This window comes from Eschrichtius robustus, chromosome 11 (assembly GCF_028021215.1).
Source record: "Eschrichtius robustus isolate mEscRob2 chromosome 11, mEscRob2.pri, whole genome shotgun sequence".
NCBI classification, from domain to species: domain Eukaryota; kingdom Metazoa; phylum Chordata; class Mammalia; order Artiodactyla; family Eschrichtiidae; genus Eschrichtius; species Eschrichtius robustus.
This window is the reverse complement of record NC_090834.1, coordinates 100,705,177-100,729,228: the sequence shown is the minus strand read 5'-3', so window position 1 is coordinate 100,729,228 and position 24,052 is coordinate 100,705,177. Positions and strand designations below refer to the sequence as shown.

Below are 24,052 nucleotides of genomic sequence, written 5' to 3'. Positions count from 1 at the left end.
CTCTCCCCCTGCCCGCCCCTACCCCGCCCCTCCTCGCACGGCCCCGGAGCCTCGCTCTTCAGCAGTCCTTTTTCCCTCGCTGCCCCGCCACCCCGAGCCCACCCCGGGGTCCCAGCGCCCCGCCCGCCGCCGCCGCCGCCGCCGCCGCCGCCGTCCCCGCCGTCCCCGCCAGGCCCGGCCCCGCCGCAGCGCGGGCGGTCAGTGCGCAGCCCGGCGCCCGCCCGGAGCCCAGAGCCCGGAGCCCGGAGCCGGATCGCGGGCTCGGAGAGAAGCCGACCGACCGCCGCCCCCAGCCAGGTGAGGGCTGCTCTGGGGCGCGGGGATCCAGGCTTTCTCCTTGACTGGAAGCGGGGGCCGGGAAATTGGGTCCTTTTTCCCTGAAAGGAGGACCTGGGAGCTTTTTTTCATGAAAGAGGCTCAAGGGCTTTTACTCCGAAGGGATGGATAAAGGAAGGTCTGGGGGAGAGAGGGTCTGGGGTACCGTTTTCTGAGGGTTTTTCTTTTTTTTTTCCATGAGAAGGGATTAATTGGCTTCGTCTGTGAAAGGGGGACTTATCTTCTTGGGAGCCTGAGGGGTTTTCAAGGTAGGTGGGGAGGGAGGTTTGGGCAGAGCTTGAGGGAGGGAGTGATTGGGAATTGGGATTTGGTAGGGAGGGGTCTCTAGAATCCCCTTAGCCTGACATGGCTGCACCTCTACCCTGGTTCTAGGGTTCTGGGTCTGTCCAGCGCACTGTGTCCTAGTTTTTTCTCTTTGAGGATGATTATTTTGAGCCTCACCTGAATGGAGCTAGGAACAGCCATTTCCTTCCCTGGAGCTGTGATGCCCACCTGACACACTCTCACCTCTGACCTGCTCCGGGAAGTGGGTTTAGGGAAGGATGGGGACCTACGGATCTGAGAAATGGGCAGCGGTGGGTGAAATGGAGGCTGGGTACTGGACACACAGGAGGACCCTCTGGCACTGGCAGGGTGCACCAGGCTTGGCAGGAAGATTACTGAGGGTGGAGTGGGCAGGTGCTCCTGGGGCAAGACCTGCTAGGAGAGCAGCGGGGTCAGGAAGAGTTGAGATGTTCCCATACTCCCAGAAGACAAAAACGTTAAGAATATTTTTTTGGTTGGCTTTGCTTTCTTTCCCCTTCACCCTAGATCCCAAGACTCATTCCACTTCTATTTTTGCAAAAAGTGAAACTGAGGCAGATGACAGGTTGGCTGGAAAAAGCTGTGCTTAGAATGGAAAGGTGGTGGAGAGGAAAGCACACTGAATTTGGAGTCAAAAGACCTCAAGGCTTGCCTCAGTGCTCCATGGGTGGCCTTGGGCCAAAATGCTTCCCCCTTTGGGGCCTTGGCTTCCTCCCCTATAAAATGGGAGAGGGCCCACCTGTCTCGCAGGTTGGCTGTGACACCAGATGTGTCCAAAGAGCTCTGTGAAAGGGATTGCACTGAATACTGTGAGGTGCAATCTTCACTACTGCACATGCCCCCCCTCCCGGCCCCCGCCCTCACCAAGGGTACTGGCTAGCCCGTGGGGCACCTTTGTAAGAATGAGAAAAGGTACTTCCTGTGTAAGGAGAGAGTGTTCAGCTGGGCTAGGGACTTGGGGGTCTTACTATGAGAATTAGAAAAAGGCACACTTTCCCCCAAGGGCAGCAGTTCCACACAGTCGGGCAAGTAGAATGTGGGTTGGACTCCAGCACCCACCTACCCTCAGGTGAACGTCCTTGTGCTGCGCAGCACATCTGCACTGCTGCACCTGGCAACCCTTCTTGGCAGGTCCCCGGTGTCTCTAAGAGACACAGAGATACACACACTCCCCGGGCACTTCCTATAAAGGCCCACGGCCTAGGCTGTTACCAGCTCATTTTCTTTTCTGCTTCGCCTCCACTTCAGGTCCTCAGGGTATTCAATCCCCAAAGCCTATGCCCTACTAGGAAGCATTATGTAATCCTACCCTTGGAGAGTTAGCCCTCTGAGTTTAGTGCCTTTACCAAGTTTCCAAGGGTAGGAGTTACTGAACCCTAACCCCTTATGTCAAGAACTTGATCGTCAACTATACTCCAATATAAAATTAAAAATTTAATTAAAAAAAAAAAAACTTGACCAGATCGATTTTCTCAAAAAATTGACTGCACTGCCATCCAACGAAGGTGTTCACACCTGCCTTCTCAGAGCATCGTCACAGTAAGTTTGTGAGGCAGGTCTCCTCCCCAATTACAGAGGGAGCCATGCCCAGAGAACTTTAGGAACTTGCCTAAGGTTTCACAGCGTGTAACGGGTAGAGCCAGGACCTGGGCCCAGGTTTAGCTGTCAGTCCTCTCCACTCCACCACTACCGAGGAACCAAGCTGCTGACCTCACAGACTTGCCAAAGCCGTGCTGGAACTGTTGCTCTCCCACTCCATCCCCAGCAGCCCCTGGCTTTCTCTTTCCCATCAGTGACCAGCCCCCAAGCCCAGAGGAAGGAGTCTCTTTCTCTTACTCTGATTTTACAGGGGGAGGGAACTACCTCAAAGCCCATCTGTTCTGGCCTCTTTAGTGCAAGAAGGGCCCCTGGAGAGTCCAGAGGTCCAGAGTGGGAGCTGACCCTTAAGTGGGTCAGAGGCCAGGAAATGGGTCAGGGAGCGGCTATTTCCTTTCCTGCCAAAATGGGGGCTTACCCAGCAGCCATCACGGAGGATATCAGTATAGAGAGCCAGTGCCTGAGTGAGGGGCAGGCTAAGTAAGGACCATAGAATAGACACAGGAAAATGCAGCAAATCGGAGGCTGAAGGAAACTCAGAGACCCCCTGACCACCTTCTGCGTTTCCAGGGCCCCTGGGTGTCAAGGAGGAGGCGATGTGTAAGCCCAGCAGACAGGGCTATAGGACCCTCTGACCAGAGCATTTCTGCTTGCATCTATGGTATATGTCTGTGAGCTTTCACTTGAAAAAGGAGTTCGGTGGTTACAAAAAAAGAAAAGAAAAGAAAAAAAACACAAAAACACTGGCCTAATCTAATGGTCCCCAAAGTGTGGTCCCTGGACTAGCAGCATCTCTGCATTACCTGGGAACTTGTTAGAAATGCAAATTCTCGGGCCGCATACTAGATGAGGTGGGGGTGGGAGCCAACAATGCGTGTTTTAACAGGGTCTCCAGGTGACACTGAGGCCCCATGAAGTTTTAAGAACCACTGACCTAGTCCAAGTGTGTAGGAGGAAACTAGGAGTCCTAGTTGTGGGTCAAGGGCGGGTCTGTGAAGGGAACCCGTCTCCAGGCAACCCCTGCCCAACCCTTGTCTCCCTCCCTTCGTGCCTCCCCTCCCAGGCGCCATGCTGCCGCTCCTGCTGGGCCTGCTGGGCCCGGCCGTCTGCTGGGCCCTGGGCCCGGCTCCGGGCTCGACAGAGCTGCGCTCGGCCTTCTCGGCCGCACGCACCACCCCCCTGGAGGGCACGTCGGAGATGGCGGTGACGTTCGACAAGGTGTACGTGAACATCGGGGGCGACTTCGACGCGGCCACTGGTCAGTTCCGCTGCCGCGTGCCCGGCGCCTACTTCTTCTCCTTCACGGCTGGCAAGGCCCCGCACAAGAGCCTGTCGGTGATGCTGGTGCGCAACCGCGACGAGGTGCAGGCACTGGCCTTCGACGAGCAGCGTCGGCCCGCCGCGCGGCACGCCGCCAGCCAGAGCGCCATGCTGCAGCTCGATTACGGCGACACGGTGTGGCTGCGGCTGCACGGCGCCCAGCAGTACGCGCTCGGGGCACCCGGCGCCACCTTCAGCGGCTACCTGGTGTACGCCGACGCCGACGCGCCTGCGCGCGGGCCGCCCGCGCCCCCGGAGCCGCGCTCGGCCTTCTCGGCGGCGCGCACGCGCAGCCTGGTGGGCTCGGACGCGGGCTCGGGGCCGCGGCACCGGCCCCTCGCCTTCGACACTGAGCTTGTGAACATCGGCGGCGACTTCGACGCGGCGGCTGGCGTGTTCCGCTGCCGCCTGCCCGGCGCCTACTTCTTCTCCTTCACGCTGGGCAAGCTGCCGCGCAAGACGCTGTCGGTGAAGCTGATGAAGAACCGCGACGAGGTGCAGGCCATGATTTACGACGACGGCGCGTCGCGGCGTCGCGAGATGCAGAGCCAGAGCGTGATGCTGGCGCTGCGGCGCGGCGACGCCGTCTGGCTGCTCAGCCACGACCACGACGGCTACGGCGCCTACAGCAACCATGGCAAGTACATCACCTTCTCCGGCTTCCTGGTGTACCCCGACCTCATCCCCGCCGGCCCGCCCGGCCTCGGGCCTCCGGAGCTCTGAGCCACGACCCGGAGAGGAGCCCCGGGCGGCCCGGGGCGTGCATGCCAAGCCGGGACCGCGGCCCGAATGTCCCGCCGGCGCGAGCATGACGGCCCGCCCAGCGTGGCTGGACTCTGCCAATAAAGTGGGCGTGCGCCGGCGCCTGTCTGCCGGGGTCCTGCGCTTTGTCTTGACTGCGACGCTTTTGTCTCGGGCGGGGCGTGAGGGACTGACTACAGCTGGCCCCGGGTGGGCGTCGGAGGGCAGAGGGCAGGATTCGGTCAGGCCTTGGGAGGGCGAGGAGGTGAGAATTTGCTTGAACCCTACTTGCCTAACCCCGCTGTGGGCTTCCCCTTCATATCCCTTTCCAGTCAGTCCCTGTAATTCCTCCCCGATGACCTACGACGTTATTTTTAGGGCCCATCTGGTTCCTTTTTGTGACAAGGGACTTCACCCTGCTGCCTCACTGGGGCTATGGGATTCAAGGAAACGGTACATTCCTTTTCCCAGTAGGGCGTGCGCATGGGACGAGCAGCAGATATCTGGTTGTCCTGATTCCTGCCCTCCCGGGATGGGGAGGCACGGGTTAAACAACTTCCTCTGACACAGAAGGACACAGGGCTGCAGGAGGCCAGAACAGAACATTTTATGGGATGAGCTACACAGGATCAGGACTACACCAGCCAGCCTCAGTCCCCTTCCAGCCTTACTCCCTCCTCTGAGCCTTGTCGATATGGACCAAAAAACATTTCTCACTTCCCTGCCCCCCAGAAGATAATGTTCCTCCACCTGCGTCCCTCCATTTCTCCAACAGACTGAACTAAAATGTCCAGTCTATTCTCCTAGCCCACATGGGGTACCTGGAGACTTAGGGACCCCCAGAGCCTTGGTTGGGTTTAAAAGAGGTATCTACATTAGGACTGGGCACTGAGCACTTACGAGTTTCCTGTAGATCCTGCCTCTCATGGACTGCCAGGGTAGGAGTTGGAGGGTCTGACCTGGCCTTACTTGGGAGCTTCCCTTTCAGCATCTGTTAAACACACTTCTCAACCCTGACCCTTCCCGCCCCCACCCCACCCCCCACACACACTGCCTGCAAGTCCTGCCCTTAGGTCTGTGCCTGCTGCCTGGGACCCAGAGCCTGGGCCCAGGGAAGAAGATGGGGGAGGGGTAAGCTGGGGTCCGGGGTACAAGCTGAGCCCAGAGGCCCGAACACAGTGGGAAGAACCAGGTGCCAGATGGAGGGCCCTGGCTCAGGTAGGGGGTGGGGTGGAGGGGGCTGGGGTGAGAATGACAGGCAGAAGGGGAGGGTTAGGGGAAGGGGTCAAGGGTAGAGGCCGAGGGCCCCAGAGAAGGGGGCTGGCCCTGGGGGCAGAAGCCCTTGCACAGGTCCCAGAGTGTTTCCTGTGCCAGGAGGGTGAAGACCTGGGCCCAGCGACCTCTCTCCTCAGCCTCACTAGCCACGTGGACCCGGCAGACACAGGACAGGCCTGTGAGGAGCAAATGTTCAAAGTCCCAAGGGCTAAGAGGGAGTCCCTTCTGCAGGTCCTGGAACTGCTGCAGCCGCTGCTCAGCGCCCTCCAGGTCACTGGGCACATGGTGCTGCAGGAGGAGACTGAGCCGGCGGCCTGGACGTGTGGATGCCAGTTCCTCGTCCTGGATGTGCAGCTGCCCCATGATATCCAGCTCCAGCCCAGACCAGAGCAGCTGCAAGGGGAGCCATGTAAGGGGTGCGCTGGGGCCTAGGGAGCGGGGCCGGGGGCGGGTGGTGCATAAGCAGGCAGTAGGACCCATGCTGGGTTGGCTCCCCTCCCCCAGCAGCCCCAGCTTGAGGCATCCCCCTTCCCAACCCTGAGCTTAGGGACATCTGGACACTCCCACCCCCATGTCCCAGGCTGGAGGAAAGACCTCAAACATCACTTCCGGGGCCTCTGGCTCCTGCAGGCCACCTCCCACGCTGGTGCTGTCCATGGGCTGCCCTGGGGCAGCAGAGAGGAGTCAGGGCCCTGCCAAGCTCCTCCCTGAACACCCCAGCCTCCCAGGAGTGCCCCTCAAGCTGCCTGGTAGGGGTGCCTAGAGGTTCTTCTATCTACAAAAGAACAGGAACGCCATCCCATGTCCACCTCCCCCTACACACATATGCACATTGACATTCACTCTCTCAGGCATAGGTCTTATGATCCCAAAGCATCATCCCAAACCCAGATACTGTCTTGGCAAATGTCCAGGACTCCTCCTTGAACTTGCACACTTCACTTGGCCAAGAGCTCCAGGCCAACGGGTCACAAGACACTTCACTTCCCATTTCCCCTCCCTATAATCATCTAGGGACAGCATGACCTAAAACAGTGCCAGTGACCCTCCCCAAAGGTCGAGGACCCCTTTGAGAAGAACCTGTTTCTTTCCTGCTCCTCGGTAAGTGACCGTGTGCAAGGCAGGGAGGCCAGGCAAGGCAGGATGTCTGTTGCAGCTTCCTTCACCCCTCTTCTGGGGTGCTGCCTGACCCTTGGAATGACTGTCCGAAGCCCAGGGCAGGTTAAGAGGTCCTCCTTTGCACACCAGCCAGAATAAGCCCCAGGCCCACTGAGAGCACCTAGGGCTATCTCCCCTCACTTCACCCGGACCTTTCTGGCTCTGGGTGGGGCCCACACCTTTCCCTCCCCCACCCACAGCACAGGTCAGCCTGCCACCTGTCATGCCCTCAGTCCCTAAGCCCTGCTAGGCTCAGATAGGACCAAGTGTAACTGCTGTCAGCCAGCAGCCTTCCTTGGCTCCTGCCCACCACACCCTAAGGCCCCGGTACCTGCACGGTGCTGGGTTGTAGTCACCCCAGGGAGGAAGCAAACGGCCACCATTAACCAAGCCAGGAACTGCATCGTCCCAGCCGTGGCCCACCACGTCCTCTGAGTCTTATTCTCCCCGGCTGCTCTCTGCACCTCTGTCCGCCTGCAACACACCAGGGCTCCAACTTTCCACTGCAGGCTCCAGCCGTTCCCTGTTTTGCATGTCGTTCTTCCGTGCTTAACAGGGAGGGGCTGGCTCTGGCTTCCTAGGGGCTCTTTCCATCCCACAGAAATGTGGAATCTTTGGTTGTTGGCAGTAAGAGCCTGGCTCCTGGCTTGTCAGGCCCTTAGCCTATTCCTGCCCAGATGGGCGGGATGCTTAGTCAATAGGAAGAAGGTGTTTGGTAGCAAACAGCTCTGACTTAGCCCTCCCAAAAGGTAGGCAAGAAGGGGACTTCCCTGGTGGCGCGGTGGTTAAGAATCCGCCTGCCAATGCAGGGGACACGGGTTTGAGCCCTGGTCTGGGAACATCCCACATGCCGCGGAGCAACTAAGCCCGTGCGCCACAACTACTGAGCCTACGTGCCACAACTACCGAAGCCCGCACGCCTAGAGCCCGTGCTCCGCAACAAGCCACTGCAGTAAGCCCACGCACCGCAACAAAGAGTAGCCCCCGCTTGCCGCAACTAGAGAAAGCCTGTGCGTCGTAACTGGAGAAAGCCCACGTGCCGCAACTAGAGAAGGCCCACACGCAGCAACGAAGACCCAACACAGCCAAAAATAAATAAATTTTTAAAAAAAAATTAAAAAATAAAAAAGGTAGGCAAGAGCCCAGGCAGTTAGTTACACTACTATCTGTCGTCACCCCCAAAACATTCTGCAACTGAGTCCAGCCCCTGACACCCAGTCCAGCCCAGCCCAGTCCGGCCCAGCCTCCAGGGAGCCCCTCAGTAGCCAAGAGCAACAGCTGCAAAGCCTGGTCTTTCAACTGCCTGGTGGGCTGGCTGAGCGGCCCATTGACAGGCAGAGAAACACTTCCACCTCAGGCACTCAGCCATGGGCTGAACAGACTGCAGACTAGCTGGGGTGGCGAGTACTGTTTCCTGGCAGACAGATCTGCAGCTCCTGATTGTCTTTTGCCCCAGACTGGGACCCCCTCTGCTTGCTTACAGCATTCTCAGCTCAGGCCAGAGTGCAGGAAGATTCCCTTAGGCCAAGCATGATGGACTGTCAGGTTGCAGGGAGCAGGACACAGGGTTCAAAATGAGCTGAAGCTCTTCTTGGCTCTGCCTGTTGGCCCATGGAACCCTGTGATTGTTTGGATAGGATGAGGATGAGGGTGGGTGGAGGTTGCCCTACTTCCACCCAGGCCCCTGGATCCATCAGCTGCCACCAGACAGTATGCTGTGACAAGGGGCTTTCTCCAGCAGTTGTTGAGACCCCTCCAATTCTCAGGAGGCCCTGCCACACCCATCCTGAGCCCTGTGGATTGTGAGAACTTTCAATTTCAGCTCCAGAATCTCTCTCTCAGAAGTATATCCAGGCCTGCAGGTCACCATGTCTGCAACTGCACTATTCAGTCCCATTAAAATAGACTCCCTGTTTGGAAGAGTCTAAGGGAGTCGGCAAAACCCCTGCCTGCACCTCCCTGCTCTCCTGAGTCAAAGCCTCACTTCTACTCATGAAAAGCACACAGGAAGTGGTGAATCTAAGTAGGATTTTATTTACAGGGACACTCAATGATAGATATGGCGCTTTCTAGGATACACATGCCTTCCCTGAAACTACTTGGTTTCGGGTTTCTTGTCTCCAGCTTCAAGCTTGAGACTCTCAGGGGGCTGGCGATAGGCAGGGAACGTCTCCCATGGGCTGTTCAGATCAAACTTGCGGAACTCTTGGGCCAACTCCACCGGCTCGGCCACCACCCGCTTCACCTCATCGTCATAGCGTAACTGCAGAAGAAAAAGGCAGGCTTGAGCATTGAGGAAGACCTTGTTACAGCCACTAGAGGCCCACTTTCCCAAAGCCTTCCTCAGCCCCTTTACTTCTCTGTCCTTGACTCCTGTCCCAGCCTCTGTTAAGTCTCCATCCTCATCTGTGTTACCCATCAGATCACAACCCAACCACAGTCTAAAATGGCCTCTATCTCATGCCCTGCCATCACCCAGGCAGGCCCCCCTGCCATCACCCAGGCAGGCCCCCCTGCCCACCATCCCCACATCATGAGCTCTGAGCTCCTTTTCCACCAGAACTGACTTTGCTCACCCATCCACACACACTTTTTTTTTTCTTTTTTGCTGCACTGTGCGGCTTGCAGGATCTTAGTTCCCCAACCAGGGACTGAACCCCGGCCCATGGCAGTGAAAGCGTGGAGTCCTAACCACTGGACCGCCAGGGAATTCCCTCCACACACTCTTATAAATTGACGGTAAGCATTTGCCCATGATGAGGGAGCAAGTTAGTGGCTGGAAAGAATAAACCTAAGCTGGCAAGCACTCAAGTTCAGGCCCTGTGGCCTTGGCATTATCACTGCCAAGATGCAAGGCAATAAATGTGGCATGGCTTTTCTTGTTATTGGAAGATCAGTTGGATAAGGTAAGGACAACTGGGTGCTGGGAATGGGACCATGCTAAACACTAAGAAAACAGGAGCATTTGGGTGTGAAGTGATGGGCTGGATTGCCACTATCTCAACATTTCTAAAAAGCTACTTTGCTACAAAAGCACGTGTGTATGTATATAATAAACCATCTTCCTGCTAATAACCTGCAACATGTTGCAGTGGTAAAGTAAAGCACTGAAATTCTTTATAAGGCTCTTATAGGCAATTGTTACTGGCCTTGCCTCTGGCCATTCTCAAGGGCTGAACATTTAATGTCTTGCCTTCTCAGAGATCCAGGGCAAGGTAAAAAGATGCTCCACTTTCAGATCTTGGTGACAAACTGTGTCCTCAAGTCTGCCTTGGTCATTAAAATGACCATTAAAATAATGGCTAACATCAATTGAACATTTACAATACTCCCCTTTTAAACATACATCAATTAGTTTTCTGCAAATCTACTACTGTTAAGTACTATTATTGGTCCCATTTTGCAGATGAGAAAACTGTGTCAGAGTGGAGCTAGGACGGAATCCAGTACTGATGCTCTTAAGCCACCGCAATCCAATGGCCATAATTCCTGCCCAGGATCCCTACCAGGTCCTCCCTGCCCAGACTGCTGCCCAGTTCCAAGGCTCCTACCTCAACATAGCCAGACAGGGGGAAATCTTTCCGGAAAGGATGTCCCTCAAAACCATAGTCTGTTAGGATCCTTCTTAGGTCAGGGTGGTTAGCAAAGAAGACTCCAAACATGTCCCAAATCTAGAAAAAAGAGGCACTCAGGCAACCAGCCATCACAGCCAACACAGGGTGAGGGGCTGCACTGTATCCAGTAATTTCAATCAGTTCTGCAACTCCGGCCCAGAGGCGGGTCCACCACGTCCAGTAACTCACCTCCCTCTCATACCAGTTGGCTGCCTTGTACACAGACACAGAAGACTCAATGGGTGTCAGCTCATCTGTATAGGTCTTCACACGGATCCGGGAGTTGAAACGCAGAGAGAGCAGGTTGTAAACAATCTAGGGAGAATGGAGGGAGCTGGAGGACCAAGAGGACCACAGGCTGAGGGGTGTGGTACAGAAGTCCCTGAGTGGGAGCATAATAATGAGGATACAGGGTGGGTTAAAGTTCCACCCTGTGAACCTGCCTTCTGTCCCGAAGTTCAAAACCTCAAGATGCTCCTATACTCGCAACTACTTCCAAAGGCCTAAGCCACACTATAGCTCAGCCTGTCAGCATGCTTGTCTTTGCTCATGCTACTGGATGCCTCCCGACCTGCCCTCCCTCACTGGGCTAACTCCTGGTCTCCTAGTTATCCATTAAGATTCAGCACAAACTTTCTCTCTCCCTTCATAAAAGCCTCCTAGACAGGGCTAAATGCCTCGCCTGTGTTCTTATAACATCCCGTGAATTATGTTATTACAGTAAACTGTTTTATGTGTCCTTCTTCCTCACTAGAGTGTGGGGGACTCCTGGAGGGCAGGTATTGGGTGTTATTTCTCTCTCAATCTCAGCATCTGGCAAAAAGTAGATGACCATACTAACAATAACAATAGCTATATGTATTGAGAACTTATTGTGTGCTAGCAGTCTACCTGTACTATCTCATTTAATCCTCACAACCACCCTATCAGATAGGGTGGTTTTACACTTTTTTTGTACTTACTTTGCACATAAGAAAACTAAAGCCAGAAAAATCAAAGAAAATGTTTGAAGCCACACAGCCTACTAATGGCAAAGCTACAATTCAAACTCAAGGTCTGCCTGATTCTGAGGCCCTGGTTTAACTGCTGTGTTGTATTGTTTGACCTGAACAGAAACTAAGGAGGCTATGGGTCCCAAAGGTAGCTATCACCCTAAAACTGTTCTGTCCCCTTTCCCTCCTTTACTCTCCAAACCTCAAATCTCCTGACTGACCTCAAAACGGTTCTGCCGGGTGGGGATATCCACCGCTGTCAAGTCAGCCAAGGATTTGAATTGTGCATTGGTGTGATCCCTGAGGAAAGTCAGCACTGGGATGACTCCATCAGGATGGATACAGATCTCTAACTCATTGAAGCAGGACACCTGCAGACATGGAACAGGAGAGGAGAAGGAACAAAGCTACAGAGGGAGCAGCTAACTTCAGCTGGAGTCTCCTGGTTTAAGGCAGAGAAAAAAGACCAAGTTGGGATGGAGGAATCTGTGGTTTGATTCCAGGCTGCCCACTCCCACGTGCCCTGAGAACACGGTTCTTTCTTTCACTGGTTTTTTTTTTTTTTTTTTTGCCACGTGCCACGTGGCATGTGGGATCTTAGTTCCCCAACCAGGGATCGAAAGTGCGGAGTCCCAACCACTGGACCGACAGGGAAGTCTCAACATGGTTCTTTCTTGACCCAAACCCAAACAACAGTAGTGAATATTACCTGAACTTGTTGGACATACTTGGGCAGGATTTCAGCCACATACTCTCCAAAAGCTGAGAGCTGCTTCTGGGCCACATCATTCCGTGGTCTGACAGTGGCTGGAAGGAGAAGGCATATTTAAGAAAGGAAAGTACAAGGCAGCAGCTGGCCCTGCATTCAGTCTCTCAAGCTTGTAAGGGGTGCTGTTTCCCAGTCAGGACTCCCTGCAGAACCTTGAGAAAGGTGAAGTGGAAGCTTCCTCTTCCATGGAACAGGAAGTGATGAAAACATAGGGAAAATGCCACCTACACAGTCCACAAAGCCTCGCATATGTCTCAGCTCTCTTACCACACTAGAAGCTCTTTAAGCGTGAGAACCAGAACTTTTGCTTCTCTTTATCTCCTTAGCATCTGGCTCATAGCAGGTTCTCCAGCGAAGAACTTCAGGGCTGAAGAGCCATCACAGATTATGTAGTTGAAACTTTTTTTTTTTTTTTTTTGACATAGATGAGGAAACTGAGGCCCAGAAAGGGGGAAATGTCAGGTTTCCTGACTCCCACTTGGCTTATGTTGACTGTAACTTATCTCCGCACACTCATTCATACAATACTAAATCACTGAGCAACCACACATCATAGGCTGCAGAGTAACTGTTAAGTTTTCTCTGCCTTTGGCAGCAGGCAGGCCTACTTTGTCACTTACTAGTGCTGTGATCCTGGGCAAGTTACTTCTCTGGACTATTTCCTGCTCTACAGTAGAAGAGCATAATACTATCTACCTCATAAGATTGTTGTGAAGACTATAATCATTCATTAATCGCTTAGCAAGGTGCCTGGCACACAATAAGCATTCAAGTAACGTGGGCTACTATTATAACAAGACTCTGAGGCCCAAAGTTTAGGTTTCCTGCTTTTAAAGAGCTGACAATTTAATCAGAGAAAAAGGGAATCATGGAAATGGACAAGGGGCAACAGGACCATAACAGAGAGGCCTAAGGGCACAGGGAGGGCCCGATTCTGCCTGCAGAGTGAGGACCATTGGAGTCAGCTCTCTAAGGACGAACGGAGACTTGCCAGGAAACGCAGAGGAGGGCAGCCCAGGACAAGGGCAAACATCTGACAAAGGGAATGAACGGGGCCCCCGCCTGTAGTCCCGAGAAGGGCCGGACCCGCACATACTCACGGCGCGTGTCTGCCGCAGTGCTTTCCCTCCTCACCGGCAGCAACAGCACCAAGGGTCTCCAGGCCGCTGCATGGGAAGATAGACACCGAAGCGCAGGGTGAGGCCTGAGGAACTCCCTGCGCTGGGCGTGTAGCCGTTCCTGCCCCGGGCCTCAGCCGGCTGTCCACTGCTCACCTCTGGCCAGCGCAGCGGACCCCACGAGCCCCAGCCAACACCCCCGAGCCGCTGCTGCCGCCGCCGCCGCCATGTTCCCCGGATGCACTCCAGGTAGCCGAGGGCAGACCTGTAGGACACGGAGCCCCAAGGGCACGGACCGGAAGCGGAAGTGTGCAACAGATCTTCTTCTGGGCGGACGCGGAGTCGGAAGCAGAGGTTCCGGGCTCCGGGTTCCGGGCTTCGGAATGAAAGGAGGGAAGGCAGGTGAGAAAGCGAAGCCCGCAGGTGGGGAAACCGTGAGGTGAACGTGCCCTAGCTTGGTGTGACAGAGGCTGGAGAGAAGGCAAGGATCCTAAGGAACCAGACTGGTGAGAGAAGAAGGGGCGAGAGGTCTGGGTTCCACATTCCACACCCCTCCCCCGCTCCCTGAGCTAAGCTTTTGATGAGGGCCGGCGGGCAAGGCTAGGGGGAGGGGGAGAGACGAACGGTTTCCCTAGCGACCGTTTCCCAGGCGACTCCAGGTGAAGCGGGAACACTGCACGTGGCGGTGGGCTTCCTCGGGCCCCGTGCTAGGGACGGCTGGGCTCCGTCTCGAGTTCTGGGAGGAAGCCTTGGGGAGTCATTAGGACGAGCGGGGAAGTGCCCGGGAGAGGCTCAGAAAAGAGCAAATGTGGATCTGAGAGATGTCCCAGGACAAACCTCAGATTGTAAGGTCTGGATTCCCTGCGCGGGGAAAGAGGGGCCTGGCCACAAGGACGTGGGGATCTTTTTGTCAGGTTCTGCTGCCCCGAGCCTCACAAGTTTTATGCTAATAGTTATTTGGTTAGTAAGGCTTTTTGCCAGGCTTTTAAAATCATAGGCTTCCTCCAATCCCTCGCTTTCATGTGTTGACCTAAATACCAGGCCTTTTGTTTCATAAAGAAAAGGAGTATTCCGTGTTTTCTCAGGGAAACACCCAGAGTACGAAATTTTTATTTCATTAGGAATGTGATGTCACTGCAAGAGAATGAGTCCAGCTTTGGTTGAAGGAGAACATCAGAGATGTCATTAACAGGGCCAGGACTAAGGCTAATCTGGGCCGACTGTGCCCTCACTTTTCCCTTCTCCCTGCCTGCATTGGACAATTGGATTCATAGACTGTGGCTATGGATTACTTAAGTTATTCAGGGTGGTGGTGTTTTGCAGACAGCTGGCAGAGAGAGAAGTGGGCTACTACCATGGAATCACCAGAGGAGCCTGGAGCATCCATGGATGAGAACTACTTTGTGAACTACACTTTCAAAGATCGGTCACACTCAGGCCGCGTGGCTCAAGGCATCATGAAACTGTGTTTGGAGGAAGAGCTCTTTGCTGATGTCACCATTTCAGTGGAAGGCCGGGAGTTTCAGCTCCACCGATTGGTCCTCTCAGCTCAGAGTTGCTTCTTCCGGTCCATGTTCACTTCCAACCTGAAGGAGGCCCACAACCGGGTAATTGTGCTGCAGGATGTCAGCGAGTCTGTTTTCCAGCTCCTGGTTGATTATATCTACCATGGGACTGTGAAACTTCGAGCTGAGGAGCTGCAGGAAATTTATGAGGTGTCAGACATGTATCAGCTGACATCTCTCTTTGAGGAGTGTTCTCGGTTTTTGGCACGCACAGTGCAGGTGGGCAACTGCCTTCAGGTGATGTGGCTGGCAGATCGACACAGTGATCCTGAGCTCTACACTGCTGCCAAGCACTGTGCCAAGGCCCACCTGGCCCAGCTGCAGAGCACAGAGGAATTTCTCCACTTGCCCCACCATCTGCTCACTGATATCATCTCTGGTAAGTTGAGAGAGGGGGAACATCATACCCAGCTACACCGGTATGATGTTCAGTGAATGTTCTAGTTTAGGAGAAGGGTACCCTCAGGCTTCCTGGTGTTAGTTTACATTATTATTCTTGATAAGAATTTAGATACCTTCTGAGAGAGAGTGAGTTCAGATTTAGTAGCTGATATCAGAGACAGAGTCCCTTCCAGACGAAGAGGCCAGGAAAACAAAGCAACATTTCACAGTATATACAAATATTGGATTAGAAAGAAAAAAAAAAAAAGCAGCACTTAGCCACAAAAGGTAGTGAGGAGCTATCTGCATTTATATTCTAATCTCTCTTGTGCATAAGTGGTCTCATCCATTCTGTACTTTGCAGGTATTTGTGGGACTAGATACGTAAGTAAATTGACAGTGAGTCAAGATACCTAAATAAGAAGCTTCTCAAGTGATTTGCCAACTTTTAGGTAACAATCCTGACTCCGCAAGTGAGGTATAACCATACTTCAAGTGTGAGTTTTGTAGCCTAGTAGATTGCTTCCATGGCAAGTAGGAGAATATCAAATCATCCATTTTGATTAAAAGAAACAAGGCAATTTTGGGGAATTCCCTGGCAGTCCAGTGGTTAGGACTCCACGCTTCCACTGCAGGGGGCACGGGTTCGATCCCTGGTCGGGGAACTAAAATCCCGCATGCCACATGATGCTGCCAAAAAAAACAAGAAAAAAAGGCAATTTTATGTTAATTTCTCATACACACATATACATACATGGTGGTAGTCTAACAAAGAGGTTTACGTTTTTAAAGCCACTTGTTCTAAATTTCCCTTTTGGATTGTCAGATTGCCATTGACCATACCTTTCATCTGGTATTTACAGATGGAGTTCCATGTTCCCAGAACCCAACAGAGGCAATAGAAGCCTGGATCAATTTTAATAAAGAAGAAAGAGAGGCTTTTTCAGAGTCACTCAGGACTAGCTTGAAGGTAAGGCAGATATCTTTAGGGTTGGGACACCATGATATCCATGCACTCCAGCCATTTATTGGCCTGGCCTCTTTGATGCTGGTAAATAAGTCTCTGGCTTGAAACTGATAAGAGCTGGGGAGGAGGATGTGTGTGTGAGACCAGAAGCCACCAGCCTCTGGGCTCCAAAGCTCCTTGAGAGAACTACTCTCATCATTACATTAATAATCCGAAGTACCAGCTCATGATAGTTATAAAAAAAGCTGGAATGAGTGTAACAGGTTTTCTGTTCCAGCATAAGATGCCTGAAAGTGATTAGAGGAGAGTCAGGATGACACACAGTAACTAGAGCCAAGTAGGTTAGAGCAAGGTACAAGTGTGTGGTCTAGGACCTTAAGGGTATGTGTCTCAAGTGAGCCTTAGCCTAGAACTGATAGATACCATTTATACCTTTAATTTCACCAATAGGAAATTGGGGAGAATGTACACATTTACCTGATTGGGAAAGAGTCATCTCGTACCCACTCGTTGGCTGTGTCCTTACATTGTGCAGAAGATGACTCCATCAGTGTAAGTGGCCAGAACAGCTTGTGCCACCAGATCACTGCAGCCTGCAAGCATGGCGGAGACTTGTACGTGGTGGGAGGGTCCATCCCACGGCGCATGTGGAAGTGCAACAATGCCACTGTGGACTGGGAATGGTGTGCGCCTTTGCCCCGTGACCGACTCCAGCACACCCTGGTGTCTGTGCCTGGGAAAGATGCCATATATTCACTGGGTGGCAAGACACTGCAGGATACCCTCTCCAATGCAGTTATCTATTATCGGGTAGGTGATAACGTCTGGACTGAGACAACCCAGTTAGAGGTGGCTGTGTCAGGGGCCGCTGGTGCCAACCTCAACGGGATCATCTACTTACTAGGGGGGGAGGAGAATGACCTGGACTTCTTTACCAAACCGTCTCGACTCATCCAGTGCTTTGACACAGAGACAGACAAGTGTCACGTGAAACCCTATGTGCTGCCCTTCGCTGGCCGCATGCACGCAGCTGTGCATAAGGATCTGGTGTTCATCGTGGCTGAAGGGGACTCCCTGGTGTGCTACAATCCCCTGCTAGACAGCTTTACCCGGCTTTGCCTTCCTGAGGCCTGGAGCTCTGCCCCATCCCTCTGGAAGATCGCCAGCTGTAACGGGAGCATCTATGTTTTTCGGGACCGATATAAAAAGGGGGATGCCAACACCTACAAGCTTGATCCTGCCACTTCAGCTGTAACTGTCACTAGAGGCATTAAGGTGCTGCTTACCAATTTGCAGTTTGTGTTGGCCTAAGGCTGTGAGGGGAAGAGCAGCTGACTTTTGCCCTCCCTTTCTCCAGCACCTACCCATCCAAACTCAAAGTCCCGGAGGCCCCCATTCAGGTACTATGTTATTTTTTGGCATATGTTAGAAAGGCAGCGCCTAAACCCTTGAACTCATAAGGGTGTTCCGTTTGGGGCTTTTTAGACTGCTGCTTCTCAGCTGGCTGCTTGAACTGAGAGTAGGCCAGCCTGTTCGCCATCCCCTTGTAATCCTGTGCCTCCCTACAGAGCATGTAGAGCAAGCCTCTTCTCCGCCCTTAGGTACAGCCTCCCCTCTTTACCTGATCAGTGTTAAATAGAAGCACCCCTGATCCTGGGACAGAAGGAAAGATGCCCAGTCTTCCTTTTTTTCCATAGCCTGTTAAGTGGCTAATTGGTCATTTTTCCACAAAGAATTAGGTGTTAGAGTTCTCCTTCAGGCTTTGGCTGGGAGAATGGACTAAGCTGAAGGTGTCCTTCACCAGCAAGAGTCTACCCTAGAATTCAGGACGTTCATCTGTTGTTTTTCATCTGTCTGTCAAGAAATGTATACTTTGGTTTTATTTTTGGCTTATTCCAAGGAGTAAGCCAGAAAGAAGTAGAAAGGATTATTTCTGATTAATCACAGAAACTTTTTTCAAACTCAAATATATAAGGTCTCTACTCTTTTAAAAGCTCTAAGCTAAGCCAAGAGCTAGGAACTGTTCATACAAATAAAAGTTTTTGAAGGGATATGTGTGTCTGTTTTGAATTCTGAAGCGGTGACTTCCTAAGGGAAACTAATTACATACCCACACATTTCTAAGTCAGTCACAATACTGATTGAATCCCATACTTCCTTGTCTGCATACAGGATGACTGCTCCAAAAGTGAGGAGAGCCCCATAGGGCCAGTGAATTAGGATTCTGACAGTGGCAAAGAGCCATAGCTGAGTATTTCTCTTCTCTTTTCCTAGTGTTAAACGTCTTTGAGTTATGGGGGTAAATATCATTAGGCACAACATCAGGTGCACGACAGATTTCTTTGACCTTTGGAAATAAACCCTTATCCCTGTCCCATATCCCCAGGCCCCATGAATAGAAGCCACACTAAATCTTCCTAGTCACACAACAGTGTTATTTCAAGAAAATGAAACAAGACACAGGGAGTGAAATTAACCATTACTTAGCACATTTCTATTATGTCAAGTTTGGGCTTAAGCCCCTTTGGTCCTGTTAAACATTTTCATTCTGTAGCAAGCCAGGGTTGTCCTGAGTTCTTTCTAATCCATGTACTTCACGTCTGTGATGTGTGACAAGTCTCATTCTTTGCTGATCCTGCAGTGATCACCTTGTGGAACTCTTTGAGAACTTCCAGCTGGCCAGGTCTGATGTAGATGTGTGACCGGATCTTGGTGATGGCTCTTACGGCCTCCTCTGGAGTCCAGTTGTACACCTGAAGTGCAGGGTTGGGAAATCAGAGAAAGAAAGGACCAGGGGTTAAGGTGTCCTTGACCCAATCACAAGTGCTAAAGGGCTCTCAGAATTTCATTTTTTAAAAAATTCCACTTTGCGGGGAGTTAGAAGCCATGCCCCTCATATTATAAGTGGGAGAGCACTTTAACCCCTTCAATCAAAGTCCCACAGTTCTATGCAATAGGCTGGGGGAGGGGAGGGGGGGACACAAATCAGTCTATCTAATTTTTATTCTGCCAAACCCTGGAACTAGAAGGTTGAACACGTGAAGCTGAGATCCTAAATTCAAGCGGGCCTAGGCCTACTAGATGTCCTCTCTGAGCTAGGCTGTTGGTTACAAGAGTTTCCTGGAAAGAGTACACAGTCGATGTTTTTATGCAACTTGTCACCATGTCTAGAAAAGAGTACTTTTAAAATTTAACTAGGAGGGCTATCTTTGTGTCCTCAGGATACTTACTGGTTTAGAACTCAATAGAACCAAGAAAGTATAGATTTTTAGCCTGCTGGTTCAGTTCTCACTTTGCCCAAAATATCTCCTGACACCCAGTTTCCAGCAAAACAGAGTCCTAATGACCAAAGCTTTAGTATTGTTAAATCATATATTCACCAGTCCACAGTAACACAAGGCCAGGCTGTTTATCTTTACATTTCCTTTTTCTTTAAACTATCTACATTACTTAGTAAATGCTCTGCCGGGGCCTCACAGGTAGCAAAAATGAGCCGGGGGTTTGTAACAGGAAAGGATGGACTAGAGTACTGGCTTCTAAATGTTGTTAAAAGCATCCCACCTGCCGATCATAACAAATTGATAGGCAAAATTCTGTTGGAGCCACTGTTTCTAGAAATTAATGTCCAGAACTTTACTCTGAAATACTTAAAGAAACGTGAGTCCTATAGAGCTGTAAGTGATCAGCACTATTATCTACAGAACTAGATTTCCTGACGTTTATAACAAGTGTTTCTAGCCTTTTGCTGGTAGTAGCATCCTTTGCAACTCCACTTTTTGAGTGCTTGTTCTAGGTCAGTGCTTGACATACTTTCTCATTCAAGCTTCACAACACATTTAGTTTGAGGAAATTGAGCAATGGAGAGGGGAAGCCACTTTTGCCTAAAGTCACACAGCTGGCCGGTGACGAAGCCAGAGGTCAGCCTGTCTGCAAAGTTCAGGTGCTTTCCACCTCCCAACAGCCTGAAACTGGGAGCATGGCTCCTAGCAAGGTCTGCCAGTAGACTGGAGATCTGCTGTAAAGGGGACCGGTCCAGAAAGACATTTTCTACCTGAATCAGATATGCTGCCACCATAGTGGCACTTCTGGAACGCCCAGCCTTACAATGCACGTAGACAGACTGGCCTAGCGACAGGTACTTGAGAGCAAACTGGACTCCTTTCTGGAGGTTAGCCAAGGTTGGGACTCCAGTCATGTCTATCGTGCTGAGCCGCAGCTGCTCAACTCCTACATTCTTCCACTCCTGGAACGAGGTCCACCAGCATAGAAAAGAAAATGAAAAAAGCCTGATGTGAATGGTAGGAAGATGGGCTCCCAAGAGGCAGCAAAACAACAAGGAAGCTTCACGGTTTACTACAATGTGAATATACTGTTTACTGTTTGCCTAAAAAGAAACTTCTTTCAGAAATGTCTTTAAAATGGCTGACCTACATGGCTGGTCTTTCATCACACAACAGCAATGCTACTGAGTTAGGATTATGTCCAAGATTTAAAGTGTTCTTAAAGTACCATTAGTAGCTTTAGTACCAAAGCTAAAGTATTTGAATCTTTAGCTACAAAATACGAGCTGTATAAAATTCATCTACAAAAGCTGTGTAACTAGTTTTGCATGATCCAGCTGCAAGGCTGGACTAGTACGTTTTGCAAGAACTTTCTGTTTCTCTGTCCATAAGCCTCCTCTTTTTTTTTTTTTTTGGTGTACGTAAAGTTTTATTGGAACACAAGGACACATTCTATCTACGTGTTGTCTGTGGCTGCTTCCACATATCAGTGACAGTTGTAACATAGGCCCTATGGCCCCCAAACCTAAAATATTTACCCTCTGGCCCTTTATTTTTTTTTTATTTTTTTTATTTTTTTTAAACATCTTTATTGAAGTATAATTGCCTTACAATGGTGTGTTAGCTTCTGCTTTATAACAAAGTGAATCAGTTATACATATACAATATGTTCCCATTTCTCTTCCCTCTTGCATCTCCCTCCCTCCCACCCTCCCCATCCCACCCTCCCCATCCCACCCCTCTAGGTGGTCACAAAGCACCGAGCTGATCTCCCTGTGCTATGCGGCTGCTTCCCACTAGTTATCTATTTTACATTTGGTAGTGTATATATGTCCATGACACTCTCTTACCCTGTCACATCTCACCCCACCCCCTCCCCATATCCTCAAGTCTATTCTCTAGTAGGTCTGTGTCTTTATTCCCGTCTTGCCACTAGGTTCTTCATAAGCCTCCTCTTTTTTACCACTTTTTTTGAGAGGGTATGTGGTAGAAAATAGAGTTATTTTAAAATTAAAATAATGCACCTACTTTTGTTAGTGCAATATTATCACTTAGGAGGAAGAAAAGAATAAACAGGAGAAATAAGGCCTCTGGCAAACTGGGCAACTTTATTTTTTATTTTGCCTTAAGACTTCAGGTAGGCTCCAGCTACACTTGATATTAATCATTTTAGCAAACCAGAAACTTATGACTCTGAACGAGGGTCAATATTTTATATAGCTCATGAAATTAACAAAAAACAGCAAAATCTGGCAGCATGGCGCTTATACGTCAATTACATCAGAAACACCTAGGGAGCTTGCTAAATGTTCAGATTCCTGGGACCCCGCCCTAAAGTTCCTGAGTCAGAATCTCTGGGGGTTGTACCTAGGAATCTGCTGGTTTAACAAGACTGCCAGGTAATTCTTAGGCATATTAAAATGTGAGAACCACTGCCGTGGAGATTTCTTTTCTCTATGCTAGTGGGATAAGATAACTGCTTACAAATGTCAATTGCCTCACACCCAGAGACAAGCACTTTCTGTGACTTGCTCTGCAGGACGGACCACATTAAGGAACATTCACCATTTTGGCTAATAACTCCTGAGGTCTTGTGGCAAAATAGTGTGCGAAATCCAAGGAACTGTTACCCATTCTTTAAAAATGTATGCCATCACTGATCAATATATTTTAAATGTGAGTCACAGTTTTTTTAAGATTTCAAAAAAATCTACAGTTGAAATAACTGCAATGTTCATTAGGCCCTATCAGTACAGTAAACAAGAAAGATAATTGTGCAGTGCTAATAGAAGTCAAACACTATAAAGATAGGGCAACATCTAATAACCATTATGAACAGTTCCACAAATAAGCATTCACATCTAATGAAAATTATGTTTTAGGCCTGAACTTTATTTATGACAGTGCTTTGGAGTTCCACTATCATCTCTGACATATAAATAAAATTCCCTCAAATCAAAACCAAATGAACCGTATGCAGTTTTTGCAATGGGTTGTTTTATGATAAATTTACCGGGGATTGGCCGTAGCTTTTCTTTTTACAGTTTATAGGGCCTTCATCTTGAATATCTAACAGTGTCTGATCCATACTTAGTGCTTAGTAAGTGTCAAATGAATGAAAGCAAGCCACAGAAAAGTTGCCTTTCAGTTCTGGTTACTGATTTGAATTACCGAAATTAAGAATACATTTGTGCACAAAGGAATAATCAAAGTTTGTCAACTCTACTTTTAAATGCCTTTCACATCAGTTTTTACTTCACAATTAATTTCTACCCCCAGCCGCAGCCATTTAAGCTTAGAGGACCAGATCCTCCTCCTGAGGAGGCAAAAAAGCCTGGGACGCCTGTCTCTGCGGCAAGGTCACCTACAGCACCCCCTCCCCCAACCTCCTCCGGCTCGCCAGGCCCTGGGTGGTGGGCGAGGCCGGCGGGGCGCCTCGGCCCCAGCTCTGCCCACGGACCCCGGCGCCTCACCTTTGGGGAGTTGCACAGGAACCTCGTCTCATACTCCTCGTTCATGGTGATCAGCCCTCGCACGTTCTCGTCCTGTACCAACTGCCGAGGCAAAGAGGGGGCTCAGAAAGGTCCGCCGAGGCCCGGGCGGCGCTCGCCTGGCTCCCAGCCCCGGCGCGGCCCGGCCTCCCGGCCCGGCTCACCCGGCGAGTCATGTTCCGCAGCGGCAGCGCGCCCAGCAGCACCGTGTTGTCGATACGGTTGTACCAGTCGCGGTGCGCCGGGCCCGGCATCTTCCCGCGGAACAGTGTGTACAGCAGCGTCGGGTAGAAGAGCACCCGGGCCAGGCCGGCCTCCAGCAACGTGCCGGCCGCCATCCTGCCCCACCCGGCCCGGCGCAGCGAAGACCTGCCCACTCCCGGGCTCGCGGGGGGCGGCCGCGAGGAGGGCCAGAAGAGCGACGAGGCCTAGGACTGCGAGTCGTCCGCGGCCTCCAGCGAAGGCGATACGGCCGGCGCGGGCCTCTTGAGCGCCGAGACCTCGGGCCCGGCCCCCAGGGACACTTCGGGAGAGCCTGGGCCCAGTGCGACCGGCACCATGTCACGGGAGGAGGGGCCGCCGGCCTCGGGGGAGGGACCAGGGCTTCCCGGGCGGGAAACTGGGACCCCTGACGAGGGAGGGCGCGTCCTCGGTCCAAGGTTGTGAGTCTGCCGCGTGTGAAACTGTGACCGCTGCCTGTGCCATTGACCCCCCTCCCGCGGGAGGGGGCTGTGACTCCAGGTGAGGAGGTCTCTGACCCCTGAGTGTGAAACTGTGACCCCGACCGAGGGAGGCGGGGCCCTGGCCAGTGGCCAGTGGGCCTGTGACACCTTCCCCAGCTACCGGCTAGAGGGAGGGGACTGTTATCCCAGGTGAGGGTGTGACCCCACCAAAGGGGAGACGTGACAAGGAGACTCTCTGGTAGGGGGAGCCCTGAAGGGGAGAGTGGAAGGGACTTTGAGCTTTTAAGTAGAGAAGCTTGGTGGAGAGGCCCTGATCCTAGACAAACAGGGGACCTGGGTTCATCTGGCCCTTCCTTCCCAACACATCCCCCATCTGCCTGAATTCACGGCTCCCTCCTCCTGCACAAACTGCAATCAGTGTGTGTGTGTGTGTGTGTGTAGTGAAATATATATATATATAAT

At 51.7% G+C, this 24,052-nt stretch overlaps 5 protein-coding genes across 7 annotated transcripts; 2 read left to right on the top strand and 3 right to left on the bottom strand.

The window, feature by feature from the left end:
- The first annotated feature begins 222 nt into the window (after positions 1 to 222).
- C1QTNF4 (C1q and TNF related 4) lies at positions 223 to 4,278 on the top strand. Its single transcript, XM_068556395.1, has 3 exons — positions 223 to 297; positions 521 to 584; positions 3,299 to 4,278. The coding sequence occupies exon 3, from the start codon at positions 3,304 to 3,306 to the stop codon at positions 4,276 to 4,278; it is 975 nt and encodes a 324-aa protein (XP_068412496.1). The 5' UTR covers positions 223 to 297; positions 521 to 584; positions 3,299 to 3,303.
- A 1,290-nt stretch (positions 4,279 to 5,568) lies between these two features.
- On the bottom strand, positions 5,569 to 5,934 carry FAM180B (family with sequence similarity 180 member B). Its single transcript, XM_068556562.1, has one exon. The coding sequence runs from the start codon at positions 5,932 to 5,934 to the stop codon at positions 5,569 to 5,571; it is 366 nt and encodes a 121-aa protein (XP_068412663.1).
- A 2,806-nt stretch (positions 5,935 to 8,740) lies between these two features.
- NDUFS3 (NADH:ubiquinone oxidoreductase core subunit S3) lies at positions 8,741 to 13,528 on the bottom strand. The gene is made up of 7 exons (XM_068554989.1): positions 13,379 to 13,528; positions 13,205 to 13,270; positions 12,045 to 12,142; positions 11,557 to 11,706; positions 10,533 to 10,658; positions 10,281 to 10,400; positions 8,741 to 8,992 (listed from the first exon to the last, which is right to left on the bottom strand). The coding sequence occupies exons 1-7, from the start codon at positions 13,449 to 13,451 to the stop codon at positions 8,825 to 8,827; spliced, it is 801 nt and encodes a 266-aa protein (XP_068411090.1). The 5' UTR covers positions 13,452 to 13,528; the 3' UTR covers positions 8,741 to 8,824.
- Positions 13,522 to 18,178, top strand: KBTBD4 (kelch repeat and BTB domain containing 4). 3 transcript variants are annotated; one of them, XM_068554988.1, is made up of 4 exons: positions 13,522 to 13,624; positions 14,546 to 15,166; positions 16,032 to 16,138; positions 16,586 to 18,178. In XM_068554988.1, the coding sequence occupies exons 1-4, from the start codon at positions 13,606 to 13,608 to the stop codon at positions 17,444 to 17,446; spliced, it is 1,608 nt and encodes a 535-aa protein (XP_068411089.1). In that variant the 5' UTR covers positions 13,522 to 13,605; the 3' UTR covers positions 17,447 to 18,178. The 3 variants fall into 3 exon arrangements, with proteins under 3 accessions (XP_068411089.1, XP_068411088.1, XP_068411087.1); XM_068554987.1 differs by having other exon boundaries at positions 13,542 to 13,624; positions 14,344 to 15,166; XM_068554986.1 differs by having other exon boundaries at positions 13,553 to 13,728; positions 14,344 to 15,166.
- Positions 18,179 to 18,602: 424 nt separating this feature from the next.
- Positions 18,603 to 23,657, bottom strand: PTPMT1 (protein tyrosine phosphatase mitochondrial 1). Its single transcript, XM_068555062.1, is given in 4 exon segments — positions 18,603 to 18,888; positions 20,187 to 20,378; positions 22,890 to 22,970; positions 23,072 to 23,657. Coding segments are annotated over 4 exon segments (828 nt in total). The 5' UTR covers positions 23,468 to 23,657; the 3' UTR covers positions 18,603 to 18,729.
- Between the last annotated feature and the right edge of the window lie 395 nt (positions 23,658 to 24,052).

Coding starts and splice junctions, on each gene's coding strand:
- C1QTNF4 (XM_068556395.1), top strand. CDS start 3,304: ATGCTGCCGCTCCTGCTGGGCCTGCTGGGCCCGGCCGTCTGCTGGGCC.
- FAM180B (XM_068556562.1), bottom strand. CDS start 5,934: ATGGGGCAGCTGCACATCCAGGACGAGGAACTGGCATCCACACGTCCA.
- NDUFS3 (XM_068554989.1), bottom strand. CDS start 13,451: ATGGCGGCGGCGGCGGCAGCAGCGGCTCGGGGGTGTTGGCTGGGGCTC. Junction 13,271..13,378: donor GTCCGCTGCGCTGGCCAGAG/GTGAGCAGTGGA, acceptor CTTCCCATGCAG/CGGCCTGGAGACCCTTGGTG. Junction 12,143..13,204: donor CACTGCGGCAGACACGCGCC/GTGAGTATGTGC, acceptor TTCTCCTTCCAG/CCACTGTCAGACCACGGAAT.
- KBTBD4 (XM_068554987.1), top strand. CDS start 14,506: ATGGATTACTTAAGTTATTCAGGGTGGTGGTGTTTTGCAGACAGCTGG. Junction 15,167..16,031: donor GCTCACTGATATCATCTCTG/GTAAGTTGAGAG, acceptor TGGTATTTACAG/ATGGAGTTCCATGTTCCCAG. Junction 16,139..16,585: donor CACTCAGGACTAGCTTGAAG/GTAAGGCAGATA, acceptor TTTCACCAATAG/GAAATTGGGGAGAATGTACA.